At 43.1% G+C, this 12,500-nt stretch overlaps 1 protein-coding gene across 2 annotated transcripts in view; it reads right to left on the bottom strand.

Moving 5' to 3' along the window:
• The window catches only part of gpc6b (glypican 6b), a 58,877-nt gene that overhangs the window by 12,789 nt on the left and 33,588 nt on the right, over positions 1–12,500 (bottom strand). For both annotated transcript variants that reach the window (XM_035522812.1, XM_027031168.2), the window contains 2 exons: positions 10,120–10,250; positions 9,286–9,429 (listed from right to left, as the gene is read on the bottom strand). In XM_035522812.1, coding sequence (XP_035378705.1) covers positions 9,286–9,429; positions 10,120–10,250 — 275 coding nt within the window. The remainder of the gene's footprint in view (positions 1–9,285; positions 9,430–10,119; positions 10,251–12,500) is intronic.

The following is a 12,500-nucleotide window of genomic DNA, read 5'->3' as shown; positions in this document are numbered from 1 at the left end:
CTAACCCTAACTCTGACCCTAACCCTAATCCTAACTCTAACCCTTACCCTAACTCTGACCCTAACCCTAATCCTAACTCTAACCCTTACCCTAACTCTGACCCTAACCCTAACCATTACCCTAACCTTTACCCTAACCCTAACTCTGACCCTAACCCTAACTCTGACCCTAGGACTGCACAAGAATAATTAAGTGTAGGATCTTCAAAAATACCTTTGATGACTGCACAGGGTACAGGAACCTTGCAGACTTGATAATCCAATAAAGAACTGTGCAGATTATACAGGTCTGGATTATATAATGCCAGTCAGAAGTGTGGCAAATCCAGTTTGAAGTGATCTTGACTTTTTTTGGAGTGGGGGTTAATTCCAACAAAGGGTTTGGGAACTTATAAAATCTGCCACGGAGCAAAATATAGTTTACAAAGTTGTCGGCCCCTGATACATCATTATGGTTTCAACCTCAGAGGGGTGATCTATTCAAGTTCCACCAAAGACATATTTACTTCAGTCAGAGTTTAATATCACCGGTGAGGATTACAAAAAATGATAATCCTATTTCAAAAGATTGAACTGACCCACTTAACAATGAAGATATATAATAATTTACAGAAATGTATCAGTATGCAACACATTAGCTGCAAATATGATGGATTCGTGGCAGTTTGGTCGTTTAGACAAATATAAGAACAATCCTACCCAGGAGACCAAACACTTTATATCAGGGACCAAAAATGAAATCACACACACACACCCACACACACACACCCCACCCTCACACACACACACACACACACACACACACACACACACACACACACACACACACACCTTAGCCACCTACTCAGGGTCTAGTAATTGTTATTTTATCCATGAATATTTTTATGAATATAAGGCCTAGCTTTCTGGGTATACTAGCTGCTATACCTTTAAGATAAGGTGCTGCATTTCCATGGTTACAGCGTTGTTTCTCTGCTCCTCTGGAGACAAGAGATTCAAAGTCAAAGACAAAGTCAAATTTATTTATATGCTTCTAACATCAATGCTGTCACAAAGCAGCATTAGAAAGGTCCCACGAGAGCAAGCCAACAGTAACAGTGCAACAACTCCACAAGGAAAAAACCTCAAGGGGAACCAGAATCAGAGGGAGAGACCATCGACCTCAGGATGACACCAGAAACCACAGCATGAACAAAATCAGCAAGAATGAATAAAATACACAAGAGATCAACTAAGCAATAGAACTCTGTTCTGGGCTCCTAAAGGTGTGATGACTATAAGAGAAACCCAACTGGTGCAGGAACGACCCAGGAACAGCTTCCCAGTCAGGAACGACCCAGGAACAGCTGCCCGGTCAGGAACGACCCAGGAAGAGCTGCCTGGTTGGGAACGACCCAGGAACAGCTCCCCGGTCAGGAACAACCCAGGAACAGCTGCCCAGTCAGGAACAACGCAGGAAGAGCTGCCTAGTTGGGAATGACCAGGAACAGCTGCCCGGGCAGTCCAGAGCCTTCTCCATGGGCAGGAGACCTTCCACCAGTGACTCTGCACTCCACACCACGATTTGGATCGTCCCCTTACATGTCTCCTGCCAGCTCGTAGACATGGGGACAATGGACTATCAGGAATAAAAAAGGTTGTGTGTGTTTTATCAAGAATCTGTAACCTTAATCATGTTAGGAGGAGATGCAGGGACTGATAGATCAGACCTGCTGCAGTGATGGAATGGAGGGGCCATGTGTACAGTCACAGAAGGTCTGAGAGACACACAGAGAGTTGCTGTCTAATCCACACACACACACCACACTCTCCAAATCAGAATGGACACGGATGTAGATGGATTTGGATTAAGTGTCCAAGGAAGGACTGGATCATGCTCTGCTGTGACAATTTTTATTGGCAGCTTGTTTTCGGTGCCATATATTACTCACTGCACTGCATACATTTAATTTGATCATAAATATAAACAGTTAAGCTTTAAAAAATGTACAATGAGGGGTATTGGTATTGGCATTAAAGTTTTATATTTTTATATAATTTGTAACTGCTTGGAGATGGGAGTAAGGATATTTCTAGAGCAATATGTCTTGCATTTCACCATGTTAAAATAATGCAAGTGTATTAGGACAAATTATGACCTAATTCAGTGCTTTTACATTACCCAGATGGTTAGATGTTAGATAAACCATTAAATAAATACATTTTATAGAGAATTAACAAAAGACTTCTAGTGCTCTATCAACATTCAATTACATATTACTATCAATTCCATATTTGTACACATACAGCGCATGTGTACATACATTGTCTCTACAGTGTGCTTTATGTGTACAGCATTGCTCTGCTTTTTATGGAAGATGTTACTCTTTCCCCTGAACAGAATGAAGATGTTGTCTTGCCTGAGAAGAAGACGTGATAGTCCAAATCTAGCCTAAATAATGTATGGTAGAAGGCAAAAGTTATAAATGTTTCTAAAGTTTCCTTTTACCTCAGTAGTTTAAGTTTGCTGTTCAAAACTGCTCCAGAAGGGATGACACAAATAGTCCCTGATTAGATTCATTTCACATTAAACCTTCTGAAACAAAGACAGTGAGCTGGAAAGCACATTCAAAGCATCCTGAAACCAAATGTGAACCAAATGTGAACGCTCTCTAGTGCAAACAGACCCGCACTGCAGAATACACCTAAAGCTCCTGCCTCAGCCTTCCATTGGGTGGTCACATGTCTTTTCTCACATTCAGTCTTGTACCAGAGGTCTGGGAGCTTGAGGGTGCGGCACATGCGTTTTTGCTGTTCCAAGGACTGTGATCTTCTGGACTGAGACAGATGATGTCATTCCTGGTCATTCCTCTAGATGACGGGCCACAGCCACGAGTAGCCCTTTCATCACCGGGACATTCTTAGAGTTAACCTTTCATTCTCTCTATTTTTCCAGCTGCCATTGGCACTGCCACATCTAGCACTGCTGCAGATTTCTTCATCTTTTCAATCTTGATCCCATGAATGCTGCACATTTAAGTTCTGTGCTTCAGTCCTGCAGTTTCCAACTATTGTTAGGATTGTCTTATGTCAGCCACCCCTGCTATCTGTCGGTGGTACAGTCCATGGAGGGGCTTATCCTGCCTTGGCACCTGCTCTGTTTCCATGGTGATCACCAGGGGGGTTTCTAGGATTTAAACATCCAGGGCTAGTAAGGAGGCCTACAGGTATTTTGATATTTTGATATTTATAAGTAACCTTTTCACACCGTTTGAAGATCACAATTTAAGATGTTTATCAACATAGATCAAGTGTTGCTTAACAAAATCCTATTAGCTACCTATTAATCAGAATCTAACCAGAGCATGGCTTGTCTTTAAATTTCAGCTTGAAACCCTTACCTAAAGGGTAGAGGAGAAGACATTTGATCAGAGCTACATACTTCTCTAAGCTCCCTGAGCACTAGGTTAGTTTCACAGCGAAGTGGGCTAGAATAGTTATTCATTACCTCGTTATCTAAGGCTGTGAGGTACCTACGTCTTAGCTTGATATCAGCTGATATAATGATATCAGTTCAGGTGTTCATGTTCACTAACAGCAAAAAGTTACTTATCTATAAATTAGCTGCTTTTGTGTAGAATCTGTGTAGAATCTGTGTAGAATCTCCACCTAAGCTCCTTATGATACTACTGTATAAAAGCACATATGTCCATGTCATCTACCTTCTGCCTTCATGCTTCGTGAGGGTCTAATAGGATGAGTCTGGGTTTGGTGATACCGTAGTGTGAATGTTAAAACAACAGAAGTTCTAAAGCACACCATTCTAATAAATCTGAAAACCCAACCCTACCAACACCACTGATCACAATGTTCCCCATCTAACTGAGGCGCTCCCTCATCCTCTCATCCTCCCTCATCCTCTCCTCCTTCCCACTGGGTGGATCTTGGGTGGAGAGCCTCATGCATTGTGAGTTTTCTGGTCTTGACATCATCAGCTTCCAGTTCTTCTATTGGTCAGCTTATTGTGCCTGCTGGGTATTGCTCCCATTTAGGTGTGTTGTGAGGACCTGTCCTACCCTGTGGTTAACAGGTTAACAACTTTAATGTTGCTGTCCTTGTTTCCGCTACATGGTTCCTGTGTGTTTGGAGACTCCCCAGGTATTGGTAGGTGTCCTCCAGGTCTGTCAAACAGCCTTCTGGAAGTTCAATTCCCATTGTCCTGATTACTTTTCCTTCTCTTATTATCAGCCAACCACACCTCTCTGACGGCCGATGGTGGTACCGCTACTGAATCAGTACGCCGTACCCAGACGTATTGCTGATCCGGCTGTGGATGTTCCGGCCTATGCAGAACATCAGTGGGGACAGCGTATCTCCTTTATGGTCACCTGGGCAACTGTCTGTGAGTTGACTTCTAGTGTTGTCCTCCAGTGTTCCACAGGAGATCAGGATGAAGGCTCTAATGGTCTTATAGACTTTATCCATTTGAATACCCAGGTGTGTGGTATTGAGCTGTAGGCTTTCTTTTAGTCAATCCAGGCAATGTTTAGGTTGGTCTGTCTGGTCTTACAATCCTTGGGGTGTTAACAATCCCGTTCTGAGTAGTCCTCGTGTTTTTGGTGTTTAGTACTCTGACAGAAGCTTTCGTGCAGTAGTCTGTAGATGCTGAGGTCTTTTGTGACCAGTACCATCTGTTAGCCAGCCCAGATGGGAGCAGGTATTTCGCAGGTGGTTGTTCTGCTACTCAGCCATGCAGAGCCGTTAAGTTCTTTAGCCAGTAGGCATGGCTAATGCACCGTGCCAGAGGATGATGTCATATGTATTTGGACAGTTATATTTACCCATATTCCATTTATCTCATTGTAATACAAAATGTTTGAATGTTGGGTAACTAATTACTTGTCTTCTCCTCATGTGTAGTTCCCTCATGAACTTTATATCCCTTCTTCACATCCCATCTTCACATCTCCTCTTCACATCCACTACTCTTACCCTCTCTTTCATTGGGCATGCCGCTGTACTGGTATTTCATTAGCTCCATGTTGTCCAACTTTGTTCATTTATGGTTTGTTCCGGTAGCCCAGTTACCACAGAACTGTCCTGGTTCCTCAACATTTGAGACGGACCTTAATCCGGGCCAACATGACTCTCCTGATCCATACGTTTACTGCAGTCCTTACAGAGATTGTAGTATTACACATTAGCAGTGATGTTTCCATATGTTAAGACTACATAACATATACGGCCAACTGACATGAGTACAGTCACTCTGCATTTATACTGACCTGAGTACAGTCACACTACATTTATACTGACCTGAGTACAGTCACACTACATTTATACTGACTTGAGTACAGTCACACTCTGCATTTATACTGACCTGAGTACAGTCACACTCTGCATTTATACTGACCTGAGTACAGTCACACTCTGCATTTATACTATCATGATATGATACACTTGGTGTTTATTCAAGTGTAGTGACATAGTAGAAGGAGCCAAATGTTGAAAGATGGTGAGGAAGAATGGTGCTCCCATAACTCCTTAAAGGTAATAGTGCAACCATGCTCAGTGTGTGAACAGGACAACCATGCTCAGTGTGTGAACAGGGCAACCATGCTCAGTGTGTGCACAGGGCAACCATGCTCAGTGTGTGAACAGGACAACCATGCTCAGTGTGTGAACAGGGCAACCATGCTCAGTGTGTGAACAGGGCAACCATGCTCAGTGTGTGAACAGGACAACCATGCTCAGTGTGTGCACAGGGCAACCATGCTCACTGTGTGAACAGGACAACCATGCTCAGTGTGTGAACAGGACAACCATGCTCAGTGTGTGAACAGGGCAACCATGCTCAGTGTGTGCACAGGGCAACCATGCTCAGTGTGTGAACAGGGCAACCATGCTCAGTGTGTGCACAGGGCAACCATGCTCACTGTGTGAACAGGACAACCATGCTCAGTGTGTGAACAGGGCAACCATGCTCAGTGTGTGAACAGGACAACCATGCTCAGTGTGTGCACAGGGCAACCATGCTCACTGTGTGAACAGGACAACCATGCTCAGTGTGTGAACAGGGCAACCATGCTCAGTGTGTGAACAGGACAACCATGCTCAGTGTGTGCACAGGGCAGCCATGCTCACTGTGTGAACAGGACAACCATGCTCAGTGTGTGAACAGGGCAACCATGCTCAGTGTGTGCACAGGGCAACCATGCTCAGTGTGTGCACAGGGCAACCATGCTCAGTGTGTGAACAGGGCAACCATGCTCAGTGTGTGCACAGGGCAACCATGCTCAGTGTGTGCACAGGGCAACCATGCTCAGTGTGTGCACAGGGCAACCATGCTCAGTGTGTGCACAGGGCAACCATGCTCAGTGTGTGCACAGGGCAACCATGCTCAGTGTGTGCACAGGGCAACCATGCTCAGTGTGTGCACAGGGCAACCATGCTCAGTGTGTGAACAGGGCAACCATGCTCAGTGTGTGCACAGGGCAACCATGCTCAGTGTGTGCACAGGGCAACCATGCTCAGTGTGTGCACAGGGCATTTGAACTCTCAGATACAAAAATTCAAACCTGTCGAATCACGATTCAATTTAGCTACTGACACATTATCAACAAACATAAAATAATATCTAATGTTTAAGGGAAAACAATGTTGCCATGTCACAAAAAAACACCGGATGTTACAACTAATAAGACATTTTGTGTTGACTGTAGCTGTCAGATTTACATTATGCAAAATAATAATTTGTGCCCAGCTGGCCCCTTAATGAACACTACAGAAATATGCTGTGCATAAGCTAAAATATAAGCCTATTCATCCTTATCCTGTTTATCTTGGTGTGGTTCAGTTTGCAAGTGATAATTATGCTCGAGGAATGTCAGAAACTGTAGTCTATAACTGCATGGTTTCAGCCCAAATAAATAAATAAATGTCCTTAAAAAGAACGAACTACATTAAACTTTGCCAAGAAAATAAAAATAGATACTTTAGAGTATCTGCACTATTTATTTACAGTTCTTCCCACTTACTTCAAAATAACAATAAAAAATGTTTTTTAGAGGAGATCTTATTAAGCCATACAAGCTACACTGATAAATACAATTTTCAAAGATAAACAACAAAAAACAACTTGAAAACAGACTTTGGTATAACACTCCCTGTAGGGACATGCGCGTGTAGACGCTGACCGGCGTATCTCCATCTGACGGTGTTCTGTTTCGCCTGCCCTGGGACATGCTACATTATGGGTAGAGAGAGCTGGACTCAAGGCTCCGAGATGGCAATCAGCCCCCAAGGCCAATTCATTTCCACCTCTGTCGTGGAGAGTCCGGCCTGAGTGCTCTCCTGTGAGGTCACTGAAACAGATCCCTATGGATTGTATTGCACAAATCAAGACCAATTTATTGTGTAATGCCCAAATGATTCAGCGGATAAAATCTATGCAACTAATGCAAGCTTGAGTTTCAGACATGTCCATGGCTCCACTGAGATGACTGGCCACATATCTGTCTGCTGTTTGCTACGAGACTGCATTACTTATACCCCCGTAGACTGGGGGTAGTACACGAACAATTCAAATTGATTTATTTTTTTAAATAAATTCTCCACATGCAGGTTCCATGTTGTAGTAGAACCCGACCGACATGTTCAAACTGCTCAGAGCACCCTGCACAGTCTCAGCTCAGACCAGGTACCTTAATGGATTCAGTTTGGTCTGTTGTTAACACAGCAAAAACCTTCTCAAACCTTCTCAAGCCAATGTATAATTAAATTTGACAAAACATAAAACGGGCCTGTAAAACCAATGCTGTAGTGTTACAGAGCCAAGTTCTAACAGGGTGAATGTGATGTGAAGCTATTCAGTGTGACATGCAATACTAGTTCAACAGCAGGTGGCTGGAGCCATCCTGTACCTGTTACCATTATCAACCAAGTTTTCTTTTATGCCAAATTCTGACCAGGCAGTTTTCAGCACCGCGGTGGTCCTGACATGGGTGCTGCAGTGGAAGCGCTGTGGTTAAAGTACTTGACTAGTCATTAGAAGGTTGCCAGTTCAAGGCCCACCAGAGTTGGAACCCTAGCATTCTTAAAGCAGTAAATGAATCAGTAAAATCTTTCCAAATCTGTGACCCTATTTACACCTGGTCTTTTCATGAGACTCATCAAAATTGTCTCCTGGTAAGATTAAACTTTTATACAGTTCAGTCAAATGCATCTGAATCAGACTGAAATCAGATCAGATAAATCCATTCACATTTCCTGATAGTTTCTTGTGTGGTGTCTCCTTTCCTGTGAAGGATGCAGCTGCTTTGAAAATTGCAGCTTTGTTTGACAGTTCTCATTTTCTTAAGGTTGACACCAACTTCAGAATTTAGATGCGTTTACACTTATCTGGTATAAATGCATGTCAGACTTCAACTTCTCTAAGTGGTTTGAGTTGCTCACATCTAAAGTGATCACATCATGGGTGTATTTACACTCCGGGCACACAGGTGTAAATGGCGTCTCTGCGAATGTTTGTCTGCACAGATACTGCCGGGGCGAGGACAGAACTTACACTGTTCTGCATTGCTTTCCACACAGTCCTCTGGCAAGCCGTGTTCAAAAAGAGTGAGAAAAAATGAACTTGAAATGAAGAAAAGAACCAGAAAGAGAGAAAGAGAAAACACAGACATGGAGAAAAGGCAACATTTCAACTACACAACTAAACGCATTTGTTCAAATTGTATGGGTACAGCGAGTGAGACTATTTAATCATCGTAATTACAAACCTTTTATCAGCCTGGATTTGAAAAGAAAACTTTGTGCTGGGTTTTTTCCATCAGTAGAAGCACATCATTACCACTCAATGTCAGTCCCTGACAGCTACGCTGGGAAGCTTTCAGCTAAAGTTAAACCTGCTCAAGTCTGATTTGATCACAGATCAACTAGCTCCAAGGTCAAATCTGACAGTCTGTCAGTCAGAGAACAGAGACAAAACAATGTCTGTTCTCTTATAACCAATATTAGTCTCAGCCTGTACCATTTCCTCCCTAGTCACATGTAGAGTGATAAACACTGCTGGCATAATCAAAGCAGCTTGAAAACATTTTTCTCAAGCTAGCATGTGATAAAGTTCATTAATTTGTGAAAAATAAATCAACAGAGAAGATCTAAGGAAGATGGAAACATGTTGGATATGGTTCTTTGAACTGAGCAAGTGCAGCATGTATGTTTCAGTCAACAATGTGAAGTGGGTGCGAAATGAATGATGTTTGAGCTGCAGGACATGTGTGTTGGTGGGGTTTACCTCCCTTACCAGACGGTTGAGGCTAGTGCCAGCAGCGGTCGTGGGCAACTCCTCGGCGCTGTAGGGTCTGAAGCGGGCATTAAAAACGTCCGAGACGCCGCGGGCAGATCTGCTCATTCCAGAGGGCTTGGGCTGGCCACATCCTTGGAAAACCTGCAATTAGACAGAGAGGACACGTCCCTGCCTGCAGCTGGATCCCGATCCTCCACAGAACGGGGAAAGAAAACAAGGTAAACAAGGTTTGCATTCCAGAATGCAAGGAACACGCCACATGCACAGCCCATGAAGTCCCACAATTCAACAGCAACTAAAGACTCCAGTGATCCGGCCAGTCTCAGTGAGGTCTGTAAATTGGGGCCTGTTTTAAAAACACATGTAATTTTCAAGGCTTTAAAGGAAGGGAGACAGTGACTAATACACAACGGCAAAACTGCGAAGCTGTTGCTATAAACAGAGCAGGATTAGCAGTTCCAGCCTAGCGCTAACCTGAGGCTAACCCATCTGCACTGTGGTCCATCCACATGCCACCTTTTTTTGTCTCTGTAAGAACTACAATTAGTGGTCAAAACAGAATTCAGAGCAAGACAGGGAATAGATTAACTATTGAGTGTATTTAGAGGTGCACATTTCTGTAAACCATCAGCAACAGCATCATTCATTATACACAGAGCAGTAACTGGAGATAACAATGTTTGGACCTTTGGGAGTGTCAACACAGAAAACCACAGATAAAAATACAGGACTTCCATGTATATAATCAGAGAAGGTAATTTGATTATTAAGATAAGGCAAGCTGCCTGGTGGATGATGGGGGAGGGACAATATGGGGCCTTATTAACATACTTGGTAGGAGAGCTGCACACTTTTCTCTTGCATATTCATGATGGCCTCTGAGATCTTCACATCGATTGGCTCCATCACAGACTCTATGTTGAAAGGTCCCTCCAGCTTTTCTGTCAGAAGTAGCATGGCATCTGTTAAATCAAGACACAAACATAAAGGTGAATTGTGCAAGAACGAGACAAAGAGATCAACAGTGAGAAAGAAAGAGACAGACAGAAACAGAAAAATAGTGAGAAAATGAGAGACTTTTTCTGGATCATGAAACAGCCCAGCTCTGCTTCTGCCAGACCTCAGCACACATTTTGCTCATGAAACACATCTGATGTGATACTCATCCACCATGTTCCAGCAGAGAAATAATCAATACACACCTTACAGAAGGCCCCTATGCATATCAAATGAGGATTTACACTTACAGCTGATGCTTTTATCCAAAGCCACTAACAGTTATGACTGAGCACAGCTTGAGCAATTCAGGGTTAGGGGCCTTGCTGAGGGGTAACAGGGGCAACTTAGCAGTGGTGGGGCTTGACCCCACAACCTTCTGATTACAACACAACTACCTTAAGTACTGAGCCACCAGTGACAAGGGGCTACTTTTTCTACTTCATTTGATTGCTGGATAGTGACAACTACACTATCACATTACCATTTTTTCACTAGTCTTGTAATATTCAGGAGCAGATTTTGTGTAAGATACCATTCCCAAAAGCATATATTAACTGTCACGGTCTTGTTGGGCAGTTGGGTGAATGTTTATTTAAACTGATGACTGGGATATGAACTGAGATTTCTTCATGAGATCAGTCAAGATCATAGAATAACTAGTTATAGCTAATAGCTAATTATAAAGATAATAGCTAATTATAAAGTTAAAAAATAAAGATTGTTTACAAGAATTCATGTGCAGTTATTGCTGACATAAGTTGCTTTTATTTTTGCTACATTCTTTGGTTTCTTATTTGTCTTGACCTTATTGAAATTTGAAATCAGATTCATAGCCATAAACTCATATCCTCTTCTTTTGACATGTTAAGATGACCTTTATTTGTAAAGGCTGGGACTGAATTCCACCAGAATTCATTAGCCACAAACTCAAAGTCATTTGAGACCCAACTGCAAGTGACCATGTCAGTGGAGGAACCGATGGTAACATCCTGTCCATTGGGTCCACGGTCCACTACTGGGCCCGTGTTCTCCTGTCATGTCCTTATCCCATCCCATCTTCTGCAGGGGACCACGGAGCAAAGCCAGTCCTGTAGCCTTACATTCCCAGGTTATCTAAATGTGGTCGGAAATGGTATTGCATTTCATGCTCTAAAGAACAGTCAGGCTGGATTTAGGATGAACATGCAGAATGTAGCCTGGAGAATGTGTGTACGTTACATATGAGGCAGAGTTAAACCTCCTGCAATCAGTGAGCCTGTTTACATTACATATAAGGCACAGTTAAACATTCTGTCCTCTCAGTGACCCTGTTTTCAATCATTAATTTTTTAGATGTCAGACTACAGTAACATCCCAATCCCAAATGATCTGCTTTCTGTTTTGCTGCTGGTTGTTTTTTTGTCTTTTTGTCTTTCACCTTCAGCATTTTCTTGTGTGTGTGTGTGTGTGTGTGTGTGTCTGTCTGTCTGTCTGTGTGTCCAGTAGCTCCAAGAAGAACTCAGAGAGGAAACATGGATAAGAAAGATAAGAGGATGTTGAAACTGTCTGTGTGTGTTTTTCTGTGTGTGAGACTCCACTGCATACTAAAACACACCAGAGCTCCCCTATACTGCACTCTAGAACACACCATTGCTAATGTCCACTGCACTCTAGAACACACCAGTACTAAAATCCACTGCACTCTAGAACACACCAGTACTAAAATCCACTGCACTCTAGAACACACCAGTGCTAATGTCCACTGCACTCTAGAACACACCAGTGCTAATGTCCACTGCACTCTAGAACACACCAGTACTAAAATCCACTGCACTCTAGAACACACCAGTACTAAAATCCACTGCACTCTAGAACACACCAGTGCTAATGTCCACTGCACACTACAACACACCAGTACTAAAATCCACTGCACACTACAACACACCAGTGCTAACTGCACTCTAGCACATGTTGAACTCTACTGGCCTTAATCCTACACTGGAGGTTGCCTCACATTGGTGACCAAGGCCTTTTCTTTTCTTTTTAAAACTGTGGCGAATGGCTTCTGTCCAGCTAAAAGACAGTCCAGCATGTGCCAGCGTCTCCTCCTCTGCATGTGGTCGGTTGGCTGAGCAGAACTCAGATACTTGGCAGCATCTCCTCAGGCTTCTAAAGCTTGAATTAACTATCATCCTAAGACATGAAGCCCTTCTGAGCAAGCAACAGTGTTTTAT

The sequence above is a fragment of the Electrophorus electricus genome, chromosome 25 (assembly GCF_013358815.1).
Source record: "Electrophorus electricus isolate fEleEle1 chromosome 25, fEleEle1.pri, whole genome shotgun sequence".
Classification (NCBI taxonomy): domain Eukaryota; kingdom Metazoa; phylum Chordata; class Actinopteri; order Gymnotiformes; family Gymnotidae; genus Electrophorus; species Electrophorus electricus.
Note: the sequence above shows the minus strand (reverse complement) of the source record. Positions and strands in the feature narration are given on the sequence as shown.